This window comes from Danaus plexippus (assembly GCF_018135715.1).
Source record: "Danaus plexippus chromosome 13 unlocalized genomic scaffold, MEX_DaPlex mxdp_15, whole genome shotgun sequence".
Taxonomy (NCBI): Eukaryota; Metazoa; Arthropoda; class Insecta; order Lepidoptera; family Nymphalidae; genus Danaus; species Danaus plexippus.
This window is the reverse complement of record NW_026869849.1, coordinates 5,572,654-5,594,036: the sequence shown is the minus strand read 5'-3', so window position 1 is coordinate 5,594,036 and position 21,383 is coordinate 5,572,654. Positions and strand designations below refer to the sequence as shown.

The 21,383-nt window shown below is 29.4% G+C and overlaps 1 protein-coding gene across 2 annotated transcripts in view; it reads right to left on the bottom strand.

Moving 5' to 3' along the window:
- Nucleotides 1-1,146: 1,146 nt before the first annotated feature.
- Nucleotides 1,147-21,383, bottom strand: part of LOC116770151 (fibronectin type III domain-containing protein 5) — a 71,470-nt gene continuing 51,233 nt past the window's right edge. For both annotated transcript variants that reach the window (XM_032661506.2, XM_061527817.1), the window contains exons 6-9: nt 20,114-20,251; nt 19,380-19,457; nt 3,655-3,842; nt 1,147-3,401 (exon numbers count right to left, since the gene is read on the bottom strand). In XM_032661506.2, coding sequence (XP_032517397.1) covers nt 3,188-3,401; nt 3,655-3,842; nt 19,380-19,457; nt 20,114-20,251 — 618 coding nt within the window. In that variant the 3' untranslated portion in view covers nt 1,147-3,187. The remainder of the gene's footprint in view (nt 3,402-3,654; nt 3,843-19,379; nt 19,458-20,113; nt 20,252-21,383) is intronic.

Genomic DNA, 21,383 nt, shown 5'->3' with positions numbered 1-21,383 from the left:
AATTGTTATGAACATCTTATGGTCGATCGCTTAGAGAAACTACAGTGTCTTCGGTTTTTTTAGATACAATAGATTCCTTACAGTCAAGTAATGCAGATGAAAACTTATTCTTATAAGTTGCATAAATCCTTTGCCCTTGTCCAATAGGCGTCCTAGCTGTATGATGAATAATAAATTCAAAATATGTTTGGCAATTTTTACAGTTCATCCTTTTTTGTGTAACTGATGTATTTAAATTGCATACATTGCATTTATTCTCCCCTAAGCGAGCGCGATGTTGTTTGATGGAATGTATAGTAACAAATGTACTGTATAGTAAGACGATGCTATGCGACCACTCGCTAGTGCAGCAAATTGTACGGATGCTTTCATTAAATTACTTACTTATTGTAATGAATTTAGTAATTGTAGAAAATAATTTATTTGAAATATTAACCAGGGCTACGTCTATTTGAGAGACTTTTAAAAAGTGAAAAGGGTTTTTGAAAACGCAAAAAACAAAGAACTTCAATCCATTTTCACAAAAGATTAAATAAAATATTAAAAATTAATTTACTTAAGGTCTCACGATTGAAAACAAGTACTTAATGTGAATTTAATTACAAATATAAATACATAGTTAACTTCTGGATACCAGTGAGGATTGAGAACATCTTTTTTGTCAGCTCTCTACTCTTAGCACAAAAACAAACGTAATAGTTTATCCTAGCCAGATATTTTATATTTAACATAGAATTATCCCTTTTTTTTATACTTACTTTAAATCAACATCAATTAGTGTCAATTGGAATTAGAATACGACTTACAGTTATTTTTATTACTCTTGCAGATAGAAATTTTTTTAGATTAAATTAGATTTTGTGAGTTTCTTATTGAATTAAATTATATATTTGAACTATGCTGTTTTAATTTTACATATTACTTTCACTTATTACAAAACTGTACCATAATAGCGATTAGAAGTAGTACAGGTAGGTCAAATATTTTGGTGGCTGAATGATAATATAATAATGAATGTCGCAAACATGCGTGATCAAAATAATTAACGAAATAACTTGGTAGGCTTATATTAAAATATTAAGGTAATAAAATCATTAAAATGGTTGTCTACAAAAAAGAGGAATCAAAAAATTTAATTAAACAAGCTTTATTTTTATAGTACTTTATTTCTTTGTGATAGTAAATAGAATCAAGGATATAAATAGTAATTTTATTATTACATTAGAATTCATGTCATTTACAATCGAATAATTAGCATTGATTTACATCGTGAAGATATGTACATTTGAATTCCACCATGATAAAATACACTTCTAATAAAATGAAAAAGCTAAATTATTACTCATTGATAATGATAGGCTTATCTTTATTTTATTGGATATAGCTTTCGAAGAAGCGGTAAGGATTACAATATGAGGTATAAACAAGACCAAGACAAGATTTTACAACCCATGGGTCGTCTGACTGAGCAGAAAATAACTAACCTTACAGAAATCTTTCCGATCGGTGAAATATACCGATTCAATGAACATCTTACGAATATTATTATAATGTCTTATTATTATCTAAATAATATAAAATGATCAGTAATCCGATCTATGTTAATTGTTGACTTATATCTATAATGAAATGCTTTCAATATAACTTGTATTATGTTATCAAAATATATTAATTAATGCAACATGTCTATGGGCAACCAAAATACAGTTAATATTGGCACAAGGTGACTACAGTATATAGAGACTACATACATTGAAATATTGTAGAAGATTAAAATTCACTACGGGAATAAGGATATTATTAACTCGCTATTAGTATAAGGCTATTTATTAAATCTACAGTATTATAAAAATGAATAAATTCTTCACATTACGCCTACACTACCTAACGTTCAATTAATGTCAGACATGACTTAAAAGCTTAATTATAGCAGTTTATATCGATTTTCGTCAAACCAACTGTTCTGAATCGATTAGATTGAAATGTTATTTGTTTCAAAAGGACAAAAATTTACGCAATATTTTTTTTTCATCTACATAATTTTAATTTATATATGAATATAATATGATAATGTCAAATGTGCTTTTTTGTGTTGGAAAGATAGTCTATATATAGTGGAGGGAATAATGAAGTCTTAACTTCGAGAACAGGTGTCCGGCCAAAGTAGCCCTCACTCCTAAATTACCTAACATACCTTCTGGTCCCTTCCCAGTTAATTTTGTTTCAAATATGTCATATTCTCTTTTCTGTTTCCATAATAGATATAATTAGTGCCATTTAGCATAAATATTAAACTTTCTAATTATTTATGATTAATTGACTTAATGATTTAAAAAGTATATATAATCTATAGTACAATATGCTTGGGAAATTGATTTTCAAGATAAACATTATTTATTTCTAATTACTATGAATAGAATAGAAAATTTTACACGAAGTTGTATAGATGTAGTAGAATCTGTTGTTATAATATAAAATGTATCACTCGCTTACTGTCTAAAACACCATGTGTGCAGATAATACAATTCTTGGACCAAAGTTCAACCTTCAATTCTAATCTAATTTAAACGACATAGAATAAGTCTTTAAGACAAATGCAATTACGACTACAGGCAATTGAAAACTAATTATGCGTCTATAAAAATGAACTAGAAACTAAGTCACTACATATTTTAAGACACTCAAGATAATTTTATAACATAGATAGTTATTTCTTAGCCGATACATAAAAATTGCTTACCAGAATACTATCATAGACATTAAATTCATGTATAACCTGGCACAATAAAATGTAGATAGATATATGTAATTTATTGTGCAATTCTTATTTATATTTGCAATACATTTATAGGATAATCAAATTATTTCGTAATATTATAATAACACTCAATAGAGACTTGAAATTATGTACTAAAGTATCACTAGTAGAATGAGAGAGCTCGGGCACAGTTTATGGTCCCTCGTCAAGACACCTTTGATTAAATAGACACGTTTGATTAAATAGATAAGTTTTGTATTTCGATGTAGTATTATGCTTTAAATCACTAAGAAGAATCACTCACACTGAAAACACAATAGTTCCAAGAATTTAAGAAAAGTCCTCCATCGATGGGCTTTGTGCCGGACTCGGCCATGGCGGCCGCATCTTTTCCAGCACATATTTGAGCTGGAAACTTGTATGGAAATGCTACAGATATTCATCTATCTGGTCGTAGTCTTCATCTGGGGGAGATGGTCCTGATACGGACAAAATCGGCAGACCAAAATGTCTGACCGTCTCAACACTACCACTGTCTTCAGATTTAGCTTCTTCGTTGATTGTCTCTTCTCGGGGAGCCTTTATTTTACATAACCTTTCTGAAGAATCACTCATTGTCGTAAGAGGAATATTATCCGCTGATCTAAAAGGATAAATATAATGTTAACTGTCTAGAATACATGAGTATTTTATGAATAATGGGAATCATTCTACATCAACAGACAAAATAAAGTGAAGTTCATATTGAAAGTTACAAATAAAAAAATACGACATGTTATTTAAACTATCAAAAGTAATCTTAAAATTAAGTGTAGGTCTTAAAAAGAAAACAATATATACGTAAAAATGTGTAAACATACTCGTTCTACAACACATACCAATTTTATTCTTATTACCTGGCCTTACGGCACAATTGAGATTGTGATCCGTGTCGTCTGAGGAATTCGCTAGGATCAAATCCGGCGAAACTAGTGGGCTCGGCTGAAACGAAGATAGCAGAGTTGATGCGAGGACGATTACAGCGCGCCAATAACCCTTCCTCGCATTCAAGGCTCTGTGTGTGAGTGTGAGACCAACGCATGTGCTGAAAATATTAAATTTAGTAAAGAACTACATATTTTATACCTATAATATTGAGTGTAAAGAACTGTTTTATTTAAATGGTCCAAATTCTGGGAAAACCACTTGATATTCAAAACAATTTTTTTTTACACTTCCACCGACACCTTATAAAAGAAGTAGTTGCACTATTTCGTTAAATTTTTAATACAGCAAAAAACCAAGGATTTCTTGGAGATTTATTTACTAAACAATTTAAATACTAAAATAATAGAAATGATGAAAAGGTTTTTTAGTTCTTTAAACATTTTTAAATACGAAATACTATAAGTTATTGGGACCAAAAGAATTTATTATAAAAATGTTTGATGTAAGACTTGGTTTGCAGTTTGATCTAATAATGAGAAATATAATCAGTTCCGGTTGACGTTCTATACGAAAACCGGAGATCAAATAGTATGTTAGATAGTGGCAAAATTGAAATGTCCCTGTAGAAGAAGATTTTCATCATCGTATAAGGCCTTATATACTCTGAATTTTTTTGCAAAGTCACTCTGATTGATATATATTTGTATATATTTATAAATGAAGGCATCTAATGTTTTATACTTAGACAAAAAACAATTCCATTTTCAAATGAAATTAATATTTATTATTCAATTGTTCATCTAAAGTCAATTGATTTCTAATTATATATTACTCGGTTCAGCCTTGTTAATAACATATGGTCATCGTTACGGTAGTAATTAATAACATCTAAAGCCTTTAGGACTCCCATTTCATTATCAAATTCCTCAGAACTCCGAGCTTAGAAAGTTAGCCGAGTTCAAACGATGGCTGGCTCACTATACTGTACATCAACTGTCATAATATAAACCTAAATACCATATTTTTAGTTATAATATTAAATGTTTGTTTACTTTGGTCACTTATATAACAGGAACTTAATTCCTAAGGATATAACTTTGAGGAACTCAGTTTTTCATCTTCATAAATAAAAATTTAAAATAGGATGTGCTACTTCTTCAGGACGTTTTAAAGAAATAAAATTTTTCATGCTTGTCACGGCGCCATTGTTATATAAATTGAATATATAAGTTTAGTCAAAGTTTTAATTATCCAAGGCACGATAATACATTTCTTATGCCAATAAAATATGCGATGTTCAAACTTTGACAGTGTTGTTATTGTGCACGCGATCCGTGAGTTAGTACAGGAAGAAGAACCTAAACGGCTTTAATGTTACGGAAGAATAAATATAAAAGAAAAATCGTATTCATACTGAAAGCGATGAGTTCATTTTTTTTTAAACAAACACAAAAACTTGTTTGCCCTTCGGACCTTTTTTGTATTTTCTCTCTAGAAAAAAGCTATAGTTTTTCTACAAAATTTTTATGTCGGTAATAGAAGTAGACGTTTTTTCCTATCATTATTTTCCTATTTTGATTAGTGATTTTATGAATGTAATTTATTAAGGAACTTAAAAGGTTCATTTATGATATATGTAATTTTTTTTTATGAATTCCACGCTTCAACAGTTAATCCACTCAATCGTCACGGGGAAAATAAATTTCATAAATGTGCTAAGTGCTAAATTTATTGCAAAGGTATGCGAAAGTTACATTTTCCATCTAGTAAAGGATACGTTGTTCATATCGAAATATAAATGACACCAGCTGCTGAAGTAGTGCTGTTCATTTTTTCTCTCAGTTCAGTCAATGACGATGTATTAGTCAAAAATATATATTTTTTTGTCATCCCCTACAAAATCAATATCGCAAAATTGACAAGAGGAATCAAAAATCGTCAAGAGTAAGTTCAAAATCTGTTAAGCAATAAGTTGACACATTTTATAATAACTTATTATATAAATCCAGATAAAAAATCGAACCATTATTATTTTAAAATCATGTACAATATCATGAAAGGGACTTACATTTACGTAATTCAAAGAATGGGTGAATTGATACATTTTGATAAAATATAATAAAGACACTCAACAACAAAACGTTAAAAATTTCAAAAGGGTGTTAAAACAAATCGTACGTTCAAATAAATTTATTTTTAAATAAATTTATTTTATTATTAAAAAGGAATATAAAATGAGTTATAATCCAGAAAACGATCCTGCCATCGAAAATTCCAGAAACTGTGATAATCCAACTGTGATGAGAGCTGCCTGTGCAAAAACCATACAATTTTGAGCGTGCGTGTCAGAATAGCAAATACGTGTTGCGTGACGTCACTGGCAATTGGTACACACTAGTAAGCGTGCTACAGCTTACTTGGTGGTCGTAACCCGTACACCGGGATTGGCATTGAGGGTAAGCCCGCGGTCTCCCGCGGGCGAGACTCCGCTAGCTGCTCTGAGTAATTTCGTCTGGAGCTGCATGCAGCAGGGCGAATTGACAGCCGCAGTCTCGAGCACTCCTTCGAGGATATTGGAAGCAACGGTCCAGAAGACAGCATACGTCCTGCGCACCATATTTTTTAAGGCCACGAGAAAAAACTCCTATCCATTTTGTGACATTCCATTGAAAGTCAATAACTAACTGAATTTGCTTGTTACACGAAAACAGCAATTCACTCTGTAAAGAAATACACTGAAATAGCAACAAATATCATCCGGATATATTGTAACTGTAAAAGAGTTTGGTAACGGATCGTTAAACAAAACCTAACTTTTATAAATTGTTATCATGGGGTGAAAAATTACGAAGATAAAATTAAAAAACAATAATGAGTCTTCCAAGTCACGATTTTATTACATTAGTTTTAGTACTGGAGGAAACTTGTTTGATACTATTATTGTTTTGATAGCACCCACAAGTATCACTTCATTTTACTATTATCATAAGCAAAAATGATGACATTTAGACCTTATTCAATTATTTCAATTAAAAGACAATTATATAAAAGAAAATTACAGGCAATCATTTAATTGCGCGACAGTTTTATACACTTACCTCAGAGAATGTCTGCTATTTCATTAGAGGATAATGTTATTACGTTTTTGTGTATGAAATTGTTATAATTCGACTATAGTTCTATTTATTAACACAAAAATATAATAAATAAATATTATTCTCCATTGCTTCTAAGCAAAAAATAACTCTTAAAATCTTTTAAGCGATTGTAGGAAAAACTTTTTTAAATTAATCAACACAGAAAATTATTTTCCCTCGAATTAACTTTATAAAGTAATTAGAATCGACTCTTTATAAATTTTATTACAAAAAAATAACTTCGTTTTTGAGTACCGACAATTTTTTTATTACTTTGCTAGTGAAAGCTTAAGATTTCTAAGTCAATTAATAATTACGATATTTATATAGTACAATTAAAATGAATTCAGCAGACATAATTCCTTTGGAGGCAATTTTGCTTTTAGTCATTTCTATGGTGTGAATGTAATAAATACATTTATTGGACAATATTTTGAATTGACCAATTGCAATTTATAGGATATTTATAAAAAATGTTTGATTGTTTAATCGTCATTTTTAATTCCATATCTAAAATAAGAAATATGGGTTACAAAAACAAACATTTCTCACCTTAAGAGCTTTTGATTTAATTTATACCCATGTAATAAATTTAACATAAAACAATACGTAAGGAACTTTTATATATTCTACGAAGCACAAGCAGTAAAGCTTCATGGATGTGATGGTTTCTGTACCGAACATTTCGAATTTAATAGTGTATTTCACGAACTAATGAATTAATATACAAAAATTTTACAAATATAACTTTCACTACACTCAATATAAAGTCTACATTTGCATTTTCTGTGATCCGAATAGCTATGAAGTTACTCTACCTAATTAAACAAGTTGGCGAACAAATGTTAAATAAAGGTTTTTCTTATAATTAATGTAGTAACAAATGAATAGCGTGTTGTGTAAAATTGTATTAGCGTGAGACAATGATATGTACAATCATTTTTTTTAAACTTCGATTATATTCAAACCTCCTCAGAAACATTTAAACATAGAAGAGATTAGACTGGATTTATTTCATGCGATGTGTAGTAAAGTATGTAATAATATAAATTATGACTTATGTCTCTGAAAGAACTTAATAATATATAACTTCATAGGATAAGATACATGAGTAATATTTTATCCAAAAATAACAAAGGTCTAATCTAGACCCTATAACGCTTTACCTCTATATGGCTTCCACTAATGTAAGAGCTTTGGATGTAATCGTTATAGCCGACGAATTTAGTGATCGGATTTCACGACAGATTAGAAGCGTACACCACATAGCTATTCTAAGGGAAATTGACACTAAGCTTCTCTATGCACATCGTATGTAGACTTCGAAAAAGTCTTTAATTCTATTTAACCCTTTAATATACAAATTAATATCATACGCCATTCCCCAATAAATTCTCCAGATTTTATTATAATAGTAAAATATGGGAAATGCTTACGGGGCTTTTTTATTTTTTAAAACACCATCTTTTCTTAAAGAGTTATATATACATATGTATATGTATCCGGATAATCTTCGTCAGAAGAGAAACATGTCTAATGACCATTTGCCTTCGAAATCAGAGTTTCAAGTTTAGGCTAGTCAATATTTGTGGGTAACAAATTATTATTATGTTATAAATAACGAGGCACTGGCGTTTGGAATCTGTAGTTAGTGTTCTGCCAACTTACTCAACAGGTTTTAATCACCAGTTGACAATTAATGTTAAAGGCCAAAATACATTTAATTTTAAGTATAACCTTTATATTTGTATTTTCCTATGACATATATAGACATAAAATATCTAAACATAACACATAAAGTGAAATAAGCTGGGGAAAAAAAAAGATAAAATGCTATTAACACAAACGCAGCCATGAATTGAACTTACCTTAAACCAGGATTATTAATCAATTTTTATTTCAGTCTGTCTGCCAACAATAACTAAATTGATAAATGTAGTTTTATTTAAAACGTGTACTAAGTATTTTGGAATGCTGAAAGAGCTTTTTTTATTACCCTAAATATATATCCTAAAGTCGAAGCGACGTAATTCAATTTCTTTTTTTTTTCCTTTATCATTTTATTTTCAATACCAAGAAGATAATCCTGAATAATAAATGACAGTGAAGTTTCAATGTTTCTTAGCAAGGATTTGACTGCAAATCCATATAAGCCAAGCTCTTACCAATTTAAAAAATGGTCCTTGACAATTATAACAAGGGAAAGGAAAATGATCTTTTATTAGAACTTAATTAATGATTTTGTAAACATCGCAATATCAGTTTCACTATTATAGTGTTTTAGTTCCATATAAAATATGTATATTCTAGTAATTGATTACAATTATAAGGCCAGGTTTAATTTTACCTGTAACTAGATTATCTCTATTTAATATAACCTTCCAGTTAGGGTGTCTACGTTGTTTTTGTAATATAAAATTGTATGAACTAAATACAATTTTTAAGTAAAAAAAAACACTCTCTGTTCCTTTACAAAGATTAAAAACTGTAACAAATGTGAAGAAAAAGTTCTACATTTATTGCGATCTCAAGGTGATTTGAATTCTATGATAAGAAAGTCATTCAACTGTTGAACAATTTTTTTTTTTTTTTTGTAGTAATTGTAATTTTAAGCATATATTAATATGAAAGCATTATTCCTTCAATGACTTACTTCTTAACATATCCGAACAACCTTTTACGATATGGCTAAGCAATATAATAGACCCCGTAAACGTACTTCAGATGTGATTGGAAATAACATATTTCTAATAGGACAATTGAACGATATAAGTATAATTCTCAAACTTACATACAACTCTCAATGTATGAATCAAGACACTCTAGAGGTGTGGTGATCATACATTATCATAAAATAGTGATTAACCTTAATCTGAAAGATTATCGATAGATCGCATGCTAACAACTATTCAGAACGAAGAATTATATCTAACTAACATATCATACCCAGAAATAAACTTTAACAAATTCTATACATTCTAATAAATTCATAATTTACTTGTTAATTTTAATACAAAATAAAATCTTATTCCCCATAATAAGTAATAGTTAATGAGACCTAAGAGTTTCTCGAGTTTTATTCATTTAAATGATGATCACGGATCATCATGTCGTCTGCCCGTGATCGCGGTTGCTGAAAAGTAACCGAATCGTCGGGATTATGTAGTTTTAAAATAATAAAATCCGCGTAGTATATCCGAAATATATTAATTTAATTTAAATAAGTTATAGTTGTTAGTGTAATTAGGTATTAAAATCAGACAGTACAGAGCTGATTCATGAATTAAAATTAGAACAGGACTGTATAGCGGAAAATTCATTAACACTGGTCAGAGTATGAGAGCTTAACTTGTAAAAGCAACTGGAACGCATATTCCGGAGTTCCCAGCTTTCAATCCCGCTTGTATTTGCGTTTGCTTTTATCTGTTACATGGCTATTCTTTATTTATATTTAAGGTGTTTGTAAAATTTTAAATTCAATTTAAAATATAAAAAATATGAAAATGTAAAATTTTATGACTACAATATAATAATCATATAAAATTTTTAACATTGTATAAAATTAATCAAATAGTATGAATTTAGCTTAAGAGTTACCATTGCCATTTGTATCTGAGTCTAAGGCTGTCAAATATTATATTACAAGTTATTTTCTGAAAAATTTCTTCGTATTTATTAATTTGAGAGCAATTTTAATTTTTTTCATCATTTACGTTACACATGAAAATGTAAAAAAAATATCATCTATATTAATTCCACGTTGTTTGTCACGATCGCCGCTGCGCTTATTATATTTTATCTTGAAAATATGTGCTACCTATATTTTTTTTATTATAAGACGTTTATTTTTATTTTCAGGTCAATTACCTTTTAACGGCTGAATTATTTTTACTCTGTTAAAAATAGTAACTTCAACAAAAAACTGCAACATTATTATCACAGGGAATTTTTGTATTTGTTTCATTTTATAACAAATTCATAAATACGATTAATAAGTATTTTGTTATGAAAGCTAAGAAACTTTATATATTCAACTGTATTCTATTTCGTCGCTTCAAAGTGAACTCTTTTGAAATTTTGTTTCTAATACCCGACGAAATGGCAATACTGCTTTAGCGGACAGCTATACTCAGCAGAGGGTTAGGAAGGTGTCTCTCTCCTGGTCATTTATTATTCCCATCTTGTGGTGGGGAGCGTTAGGAAGATGTACGTATTAATTGTAAAAAACTTTGTTTATCATTATACATTATTATGTAATATACCTGAAAATTAAGTTGTGTTAAATGAACAATGAACTGTTTAGAGTACATTTTAGTTTGGATGACGGAGTATACACTGAGTATTTTGTTTTTTAAAACCTTTAAAGATTGGAAATATATTCAAAAATTTAAAATGAAATAATGTGTTTTCAAAATTTTATGTCATCTCATATAAAATCAATCAATTACAATTTTTTTAAATATAATTGTGTGTTATAAATTATTGATTACAAAATACATAAACCAAACTTCTAAGTTTTGAGTTTTTGTGACAAGAAATAATATTTAACTTATTAGTGGAATAGTAAAGGTGAAGCAATTTTAAAAAGGTTTAACTGGTTAGCTAAACAAAATTTTGCAATATACCCGTCGTAGCACGTGACACGCCATGAAAGAAGAGTAAAATATTATTTACCAAATACCTGCGCAATGATATATTATTTGATTTTTGAAGAAATTTTATTTCTTATAAACTTTTTAAATAAATCTGGATATAGACCAAAAAAATATATAAAAACAGACACACACTGCTTTTTTAGCCATTTAACATTATGGAAGAGATAGCAACAACAACAGTTTCATTCTTATATTAAATTGTAGAAAATTAAGTAACTATTTCTTTTAAATAAGTACCTAAACTATATTTTATCAGTAAGTGACTCTTGTCAATTTCAAAATATTTTATAAATCGATGTACTCCTACTATATTCAATATCAGGAATATTTTAGTAATTAATGTTTAGATAACCCAAACTTAACATTGCAACCTAGTATTTTATAAAAATTGTTATTGATTAACATTGTTTATTAATCGATTATTGTTTAAGTTATAGTTTTTTGTAAATTTACAAAACTAACATTTTTTTGAATACAGATCATAACTTCTAGTAGAATAAATAACGTAGAGAAATCATTAATACCATGATATTCATTATAACACATCTATCTTCGTGTATAAAATACTTAACTAATAACAAAGGTCATGAATGCAATTTTGGCGACATACATATATTTCTTTTTATGTACAAAATATATTTTTGATCTGATATACTTCCAGATTTGCTAACATAGGATAACAATAGAGACGGTACAACAGTTCAACATTTAGACTTATGAAACTTTACATGCAGTAGCTTGGATTAATAAAATAAATATTCTTTTTCCACCGTCGGTGTCCTGGCATTTAAGTTTTTTGTAGGTGTGCGTCATTTGATTTGATGATTTGACCTTTACTTTCATGTATATAAGACTGAAAAGTAATGGAAGTAGCTGTTACATGAAATTTTGACGTTTCGAGAATATATTTCAACGAATACTTGTTTTTTTATAGCTAGACCACAGTGGGCCGTGAAACGAGGATAAGTTTTGTAGCGTTCATAATAAAGTACTTTTTCGTCACATCTATAGCGCTACATAGTTATAGCGTCCGCTCTTGACGGTTCTCAAAATAAAGAATCAAACCTGCCACCTGAAATAAGAAACAAAGAGTTGTCGCATCGTATTCAAACCTGCTTATTTTTTCCAAAGTGTTATTTGTCTCCAAACTCTTGATCAAGTAGCAAATAGTTTTGATATAGACCTAACCAGACAGAAGTCAGAGGTGTTTTTGGGGTGGATCTGATATTAGCATAAAATCCAGGAATACTATGTGTATAGTGCGGTTGTCCATAACAAACACTAATGTAGCTGGAAAGAACTTGAGCGACGTGAAAAATTCCTCACTTCTCTGAGCTTGACCCATTTAAATCTAATCTTATACGGCTTCTGACACAAAATCGGAAACAATCGATTCTGTTGTTCCCATGACTTTGGCTGAAAATTAAAGAAAATTAAGTTAAATGAATACATCAAATCAACTTTTTTTATATGTGTATCTTTACCTCCGTGGGTTAGTAATTTAAATTAAGTTTATATGAATCATAATATGTAGCTGAAGGCTTGTATGAGAAAAGATCGTATTTGAGAATTCTCCATTTCCATCTAGTATTTTTTACTCTTTAGCTTATAATTAAATAAGTAAGAAATATTTATATAATTGTGGTTATTGCACCACTTTCTTGAATGAAATAATAGGCGGAATACAAGATATACTTTTTAGAGTATCGTTAGGGCTCAATCCTTTTTTACGGTCAAGGAAAAGGCTCCTTTTTAATTTCTTGGTGGTAAAATATATATAAGTCGTACTCCATCCTTAGAAGGAATATCAGATAGTTTTTTGAACGAACTTAACAAGGTCGATAACCAACCGATAAGTAACATCAAAAGAGCTTGGATCTACGATAATTATCTAATATCACGTTTGAATTGGCCTTTCCTCGTCTATGATTTTAATAAAACCGTTTTATCAAAGTTAGATTCAAGCATCATAAAGGTGTTGAAGTTGTGGCTCGGGCTCGCGATGTTGGCTGATTTGTCTGCCTTATTCAGGGATAGCAATAATTTTGGGATGAACCTAAAAAGTTTCCAAGAGACATGTCCTGACGAAATCCCATGATGATGACGTTACATCACTCCCAAAAGACAAAGATTTTTTTAGACCCTAGAGCTAGAGTCAAGACTGCAATTCCACAGACAGTTTACGATAGGAGCACAAAGTAACAAAGTATAGTTAGGATCAAGTAAGAAGGCCAAAGACGAGAATTCTAAATATTAGATCTATGCAATGAGCTTAGAAGTGCAGAACAAGTGGTTACACATTGGAGATTTTTGCATCCCATTAGCACTAAAGTGGCGCACCTTAATTCATGACTGCTCGCCAGAACTGCTAAAATTTTATGTCTCTTTTTATCAGAGTAATTTAGTAAGATGAGATAAAGGTGACGAAAAAACTTGCTACATTTGCGGGGAGGCAGTTGAAACTGCTAAGCATTTTCTGGTGAGATATAGGATACTCGTGGAAAGCGTTCAATACTTTCATCGTAACGATAGGGTTTTTTTTAAATCAACTTAAACTGGTTAGTCTTTCGGTAGCCAAAGCAACAAACGAAATAACCACAAACAAGCTCTCAGTAGGGTTCAAAATCAACATTACGCCTTAATCTATCACTAAAGCGGCTTCGGATTGGACTATAATGACGGATATGTTTGAGAAGCAAGATAAAATCCCAGAGGATATTTTTATTCAGACCAGTTATATTTTTATATTCGCGAATTTTAAAGCGCGTTATGCTAATAGAGCTCACAGTTCCGTGGAAAACCAATATCCCCAAAGGTCATGCCATAAAGGTCAACAGAATTACGAGCTCACTAACGAACTCACAAGTTTATACCTCTTCAAACTCTATCAGCTACATTTCTTTACAACCTACAAAAAAACTTGGGTGTGTCCCGAATCAACCTTAGTTCATTGTTGGAACAAGCGCCAAAGGCAGCCCTAGTAAGTTCGTTTCAAATTTGGTTAAGTAGAGAGAGGAGCTTGGATGGTAGAGGTGAGCGTTTAACGCGCGTTAGATAGGCCACAAGACCTAGGCACTGTTGAAGCTCGTCTCCCTACAACGCGATGGACCTTCACCAGCACAATGAATCCATGGGATGCTGAGAGGTTTCCTCTCTATTATATAAGTGCATTTATCATATCCTTGTTCATCTTTTGTTACAGACAGTTTCCTCAATTTTATAATAAATAAAATTTTGTTACGAAAGTTTTTGTGTTTGGTTTGTTCGAAATAATGTCCAAAACTAATATCAAAAGGATTTAAAGTTTAGGTAACTAAAATAACAATAAAAATCCTGAGTGTTCAGTTGATAAAAATTTTTAATTTATTCATGAGGTAATAAAAATCTTGGTAGTATATTTCGAATATTATATAAAGGGTATAAATAAATAAGATACCCGTGACATTTTTTATACTTGATTTTCTATCCCGTATCCATGGGTCCGTGAAAAATAATTGTCGTAGGAACGAATACCCTCGAGTGAATAGAGGTCTATAGCACATAAATATTTATTAGGTCGGTGAATTGATTCTCTCATGAATTGTGACAAAAAATATCATCAATATAAGTATATTAATGAAATAAAATTACTAATCACACAAAACTTATTTGAGATGATAATGTTATAGAAGAAAAATAGAATCACCAGAGGCCCTTACCGCTAATGAGGGATTATTTGTTTAATTTTTTTATATGTATTGTTATAAAATTATTAATGTTTTTGTGAGTGAGAAGGCAAATAAGTATGTCACACATTCATGACACTACAATTTGTTGCTTCTTAAATAAAAAAAAAAATATTTACATTTAAGGTATATCTGAATAAAGAGATAATAAAGAACAGGCACTATATATATGTTTATACTTTAAATACAACCAAACATATTAATCACCGCTCACAGTTAGAGACATACAGAATAATTATAAAAAATCCTTCAAGAAAATTAAGCTCCTATAATAATAAAATGGTTACTAATTAAATATCTCAAATGAGCGCATTTTTATGGATCATGAATATGGTCATTCATAATACTGATTATACATAAAGCTATGCGCTGTAAAAAGAGTTAATGATCGTGGTAACTGTGAGATTTACGATACCGCAGAAATACGACGCTGTTAAATGAAATAGAGATGGTAATAGAAATGTGGTTCCGAAACGAATTATACTCAAAAACATCTTTTATGTTTATGTTACACATATATATTTTATATTTTTTAAAAATATACATGTACATTTTATAGATTTCACCTATATGTCTTATTATTCCCTTGTCTTCAAGTTAAAATTACAAAAAGTGGCTGGAAATTAAGTGTAAATGCTTTATGAATTTATTTAAATAATGAAAATGTAATCATTTAATAAAACGCACCATACTCAGAAGAAAAGTTCTGTGTATTTCCTTTAAATATTAACTGTATAAATAGAAACAGCTGCTACGGCTTAATACACAAATATTACATCTCAGATAAAGCAAGCTATTTGCATCGACATCAAAAGTAGTTTCCCTCCTAAAACAACATTATCCTATCAATGTTTTTAAAACGTTATCCTAACTGGATTACAGATTAATATAATATATTACTATTTTAGAATTTCTACAATGACTAGGCAAATAAGAGCATCATGTTGTAAAGATGTTGCTTGACTGTATAAAAACATGAATTATCTTTATATCTGGATTTGAAATACGATTTTTATGTCCGCGCAATCTGACACGCGGTTACGATCGAATGGGTCTTCGGGTTACGCTTGTAGCGCAATTTTAGTGCTCTTTCTGATTGTAGAGCATTGTCCCGCACATTTTATTAGCCTAAGGGTATTTTGCAACGTCATACAAAAACATAAATGATATTCTTAGTTTTGACCAAGTTTACGTTTATTTTATTGTATGATTTTACTTTGGATTTTAGATCTAATTATTTATTATAGGACTTATTCTGTTGCTGTAGTATAATTAAATTATTGGGTATAAAAGCTCTCATACTTTATTTTAAGAATTTAAATAATTGTTATAACATTACAATATTGTAGCGTTATACTTAAATATTAATATTAATTAAATACAACTATAGTTAACGTTTCATTTCAGAAAAAGGGATGAAAATATATTATAAATATTTAAATAAATAAAACTCGCGAAAGTCTTAGATCTCATTATATTATAAATATTTGTAAATTATATGTACACAGCAAAAATATTACACAATATTTTCATAATAGCTTGTTCATGTTTATTTTACAAAGTCGTTTACTGTATGCACAGCAGCTTAGAGATATCTTTGGCAATAAATAATAAAGAAAAAATGTTAGTTTTATAAATACTCTGTCCTATATAAAAATGTGTAAAGGTATAATGAACTAGTAACTCTTATTACACATTGCTGTGATACACTTTTTGGTAATTTTACTGTATTTATATCATTGTACTAAACCATAGTTACACATTCACTATTTTTTGTAAACTTTTCATTTTATCATGGAATTCGTTATGTTGTTCGGTTAGTTATGTAATAGTCTAAAAAAAATATTTAATTCTACAATTACATCTATCCTGTGCTGTAAATAATCATGCTATACTTTATATTTTTATGTTCTTGTTTAATAATTAAATTTAGTAAGAACAAATACAACGTACGTTGAACAAATTCAACTTAGCAATTATACTGTTTGTGTAAATAACTTTTGCGTAGTTGCATGTGTATTTGGACATTATATTGTTCGAGAATATTTAGGACAAAAAAGTGTCTCAATGACTTGCTTAGCTAAAACATTTAAATAAAGCTTTTTTTTTTGAAACGGCGTATTTTTTTTTTAATTCAACCCGAATTGAAAACGATAATAGCAATCTATAGCTAAGAACTCTATAATTTTTTTAAGAATAGTAAATTATTGTATTGACAAATGTAAAAAACACTATTATTAGTAATAAAAAGTTAATAGAAGTCTGTGAACATGACTAAACCATAATATTATAATAAATTTATTCTATTTGTGGTCTGAAATCGCTGCAAGGTTAATGACAGTTTTAAATTAAACGTAGAACAGGACCTTGGACAGGAAATAATTGAAATCTTAATGTACCCTGTGTACTGATTTCACAGATAATTGTAATAGTTGTTAGTTTAAGGGTTCTAGTTTAGTGCAATAAAGAATATATTATTATTATTATTAATTATATTTTAGATCATCAATAAATTAATTACTTTTTAATATGTATACATATATATATTTCAAATATACATTTATATCCTACGCTATGAACCTAACATCATTAGCTCAATGTTTCTAAAATATGAAAGTGAAATGTGTGATTAAAAAAAAACTATTTTTGCGGAAGTAATTCTCTCATTTATTCGACTAATATTTTCAATATTAACCCTTATGATAAATTTAATACTCGTTTAAGTCTCAGAATTCTCTACATAGAATATTAAGGAACTAGTTTAACAAGTGCAACAGATATTTTAAATAATACTAAATGTTTCAAGTAAATACTATATTAGATTTCACTAAACAAGTTGGTAAACAATATCCTCTTAAGACGCTAAGAAACTTCTTGATTGTGAATTTCGAACTTATAATTAACAAACTTTGACTTTTCGTTCAATCATTAATAATAAACGCTTAAGGACCTGTTAAAGAATGCATAACTTAAAAAAAAAACGAGTTTAAAATGAAATATATAACTAAAATTTCAAATACATTTGAGAAAAACGTAGTCTATGCGAATATATCTTAAATATTCTTGATTTTTTAATAAGAAAAGAGTGGGGGATAAAGGATTGTTAAGTCATATTTTTAATTCAAAGTACCTTAATACCCAAAGACTTGTTGGATTAAGTTCCTCATTAGCTACCCAAGAACTTGCTACTTCAATTCCATAAGTTGCGGAATCCATTAAAAGAACTTTAGCTGCCCGCTCCATCATTAGTAACTTTGACATCAGTATTTTTATTTACACGTTTTTGGTATAACGAATCAAAATAATAAAAATAAATCATAGATCAAAGTTCCTAAACGTGTAAGCTTCTGACATGTCACGACTATGAAGTTATTTAATACATATTCAATGTGTTACAAACGTTCACTAAATATTAAAATTATTGATTTTATTTTAATTTCACCATTGCGTGCAAAACCGCGATACCAATACACATACTGTATTATTCTGACACAAACAACAAATATTAAAATATAAATGAATTTTCCGTACTTCCGATACAAAATGTATAGGCACGTATGTTAACGATTTCGTTTATAAAGCTGCAAAGCTAAAAGTATACCAAACACAATGTTGTTTGTAAACCAATTCAGTAAACATATTGAGGGTTAAAAATGAAATGCGCATTACACTTCGTTGCATTACACTTCGATGAATTAATTGGGAAATAAAATTGCGTTAGATCTATATATATCGATAACTGCAAGATTTTCTCGACCTTTATTGTATAGAAATGGTGCAATGCGGTTGAATAGGAATCACGCTAGCCTGTCTTTGTATACTGCAATCTTATACCTTTACCTTGAGGTGTCAAGTTCTAGGTTAAGCGAACCTTTGTTAAGAATTTGTCACTACATTTAATATCATAAAATGCGTTTATGTGGTTGTGTAAGCGAAACTATCAGCTATTTGGTGCTGTTACAATAAAATCATCTTACATTCGAATGGAATCCAATATCCTAATGTTATAGCAAAACAGATAAAACTATATAGAACACAAATGTTTTTTATAATCGAATTCTGTCTAGCAAAGGATTGAAAGAATCAGAAAGGAAATATTAATATAACATCTACTTAATTTTGTTAAGGGGAAAATTATAAAAAGTATGTTTTAAAAATATATGTATAACATATTTACCGAACATGCTGACGGTGCTGAATGAGCACCACAGGTTCCGCCTGCCGTTGCTGCAGCCAAAGCGCTGCTTCCGGGCACCTGAGACGCAGTCATTTCAATAAAAGTGACATAAATGCAATGGATGCATAATAAAGTACCTTTATATCACGGGACCTTTCCACCTAACTAGAAGTTTATTACGAAACAAGCTCATTTAATTCGTGCTCATAGATATAACTAACACTAATCTATCTAACGGGGATCATGAAAGTAATTTACATATAAGTTTCTTAGATTAAGTTTTCTGGATTTAATATTTAGGGTTAAAAATTGTTAGTAGAATTCACATACATGCTTTAGAACACAATAGCAAAGTTTCAGCGTTATCTACAGGGATAGCAACTAAAATACGAATAACAGTTGACGATATAGCGTTCTGATACGAAAATTATTCACAATATCATTTTACAGGCGCAATTTTTACAAAACTAAAGGCTTTTAAATTTTAGTAGGACCATTACATTAACCGTTCTGTTACCGGATTAGTAGCAATTATATTTAGATATAATGAAAACACACCACGGGTCCTATGGCGTAGAATTTGGTCGTCCTTCAACCTGTCAAAATTTTATCCAAAATGGAGCGAACAGAAACGAAATTTAGTACTACGTAAAGAGTAATATGAAATGCATTAATTTTTGATGTGCCATAATTTAATGTAATTTCGTCGTAATTGTTACTATTGAGTGTATTACCTTCAGCTGCTCCTGCTTGTAGTCGGGTTGGTATGGCAGCAACATTCGAATCTTCCCCCATCTATTGAAGAATAGAGCTATAGCTCCGATCCATACTATCAGTATTAAAACTACGATCCCAATTTCCACGCCTCGTATCTGTTTGGGAAATAAAGCATTTTTTTTTTATTCTGACCGAAAATGTTGTCGATCTCTTATAAAAAAATAAATTTACACTCCAATCATTATATAAATAAAGCATGTATGAGTAAACTTTTATTGGACTTAATATAAGCTCTAAGTTAATTTCCAAAATCATCGGTTCTGTAGTAAAGATTTCAAAAACATAACAAGCAAAATTAAAAGTTTATTTCAGTCTCTCATATTAGTAAGATTACAAGACTCGTATTAAAATAACAAGATACGAAATAGAATATAACCAAATCAATAAAAATCAGCTGGACATTCCTATTGTTATAAAATGATTTCCTTTTCGTGACACACATATTTTTTTATAAAAAAATATTAATCTTAGTTCCACTTTTTGTGATTATATATCAATGTTGCTAGCATTAATGAAACTGAGCAAATTAATCGTATTACGTAATATTTCTTGTGATGTCAATATTATCTTTTAATTTAAGCCAATTTTGTTCTTTTCGTGTATCTAATAAAGTGGTAAAACTAAGCTACGTTGCTCACATGGATTACCCTAACTTAGATGTTCAAGTTAATGAACAGAATTTTAGGAACGTGATCTGCAAAATTTTGATCAAAAGTCAGCTAAGTGTATATAAAATTATATATAATACAAACAAAATAATTACAAGAATATATTACTTTAGCTAGGTCTTATATTATTGCTAATTTAAGTGAGATTCTACGAAAATAAAAAAAAAAATATTTCCATAGTTCTTTTTGTATTTTCTTCGTTTCATTCGTTATACATAAATAAATCACAAACCATACACAAAGACAATTATTAATTGCGAACCATGACGAAAAGGGTTTTAATAAAACAGAAGATTTTGTTTCATAAAAAAAATGTATTTCGAAAATCTGGCTTGGTATAATAGAATGATAAACAAAAATATCTTTTCTTAGTGCCCAAAGAATGTATATACATGAAATGTATGAGTAAGCGTGTTACCTCCAAAATGAGTTTTTATTTTTTACAAAGTAATATATCAAACTAAACGCGTTCGTGGGAACATTCGAGGATTTTTCGCTTAAGTTACACCTAAGACGAAATTTGTTAGGCGCGAAGCAAATATTTAAGAGAAGCAAGAAT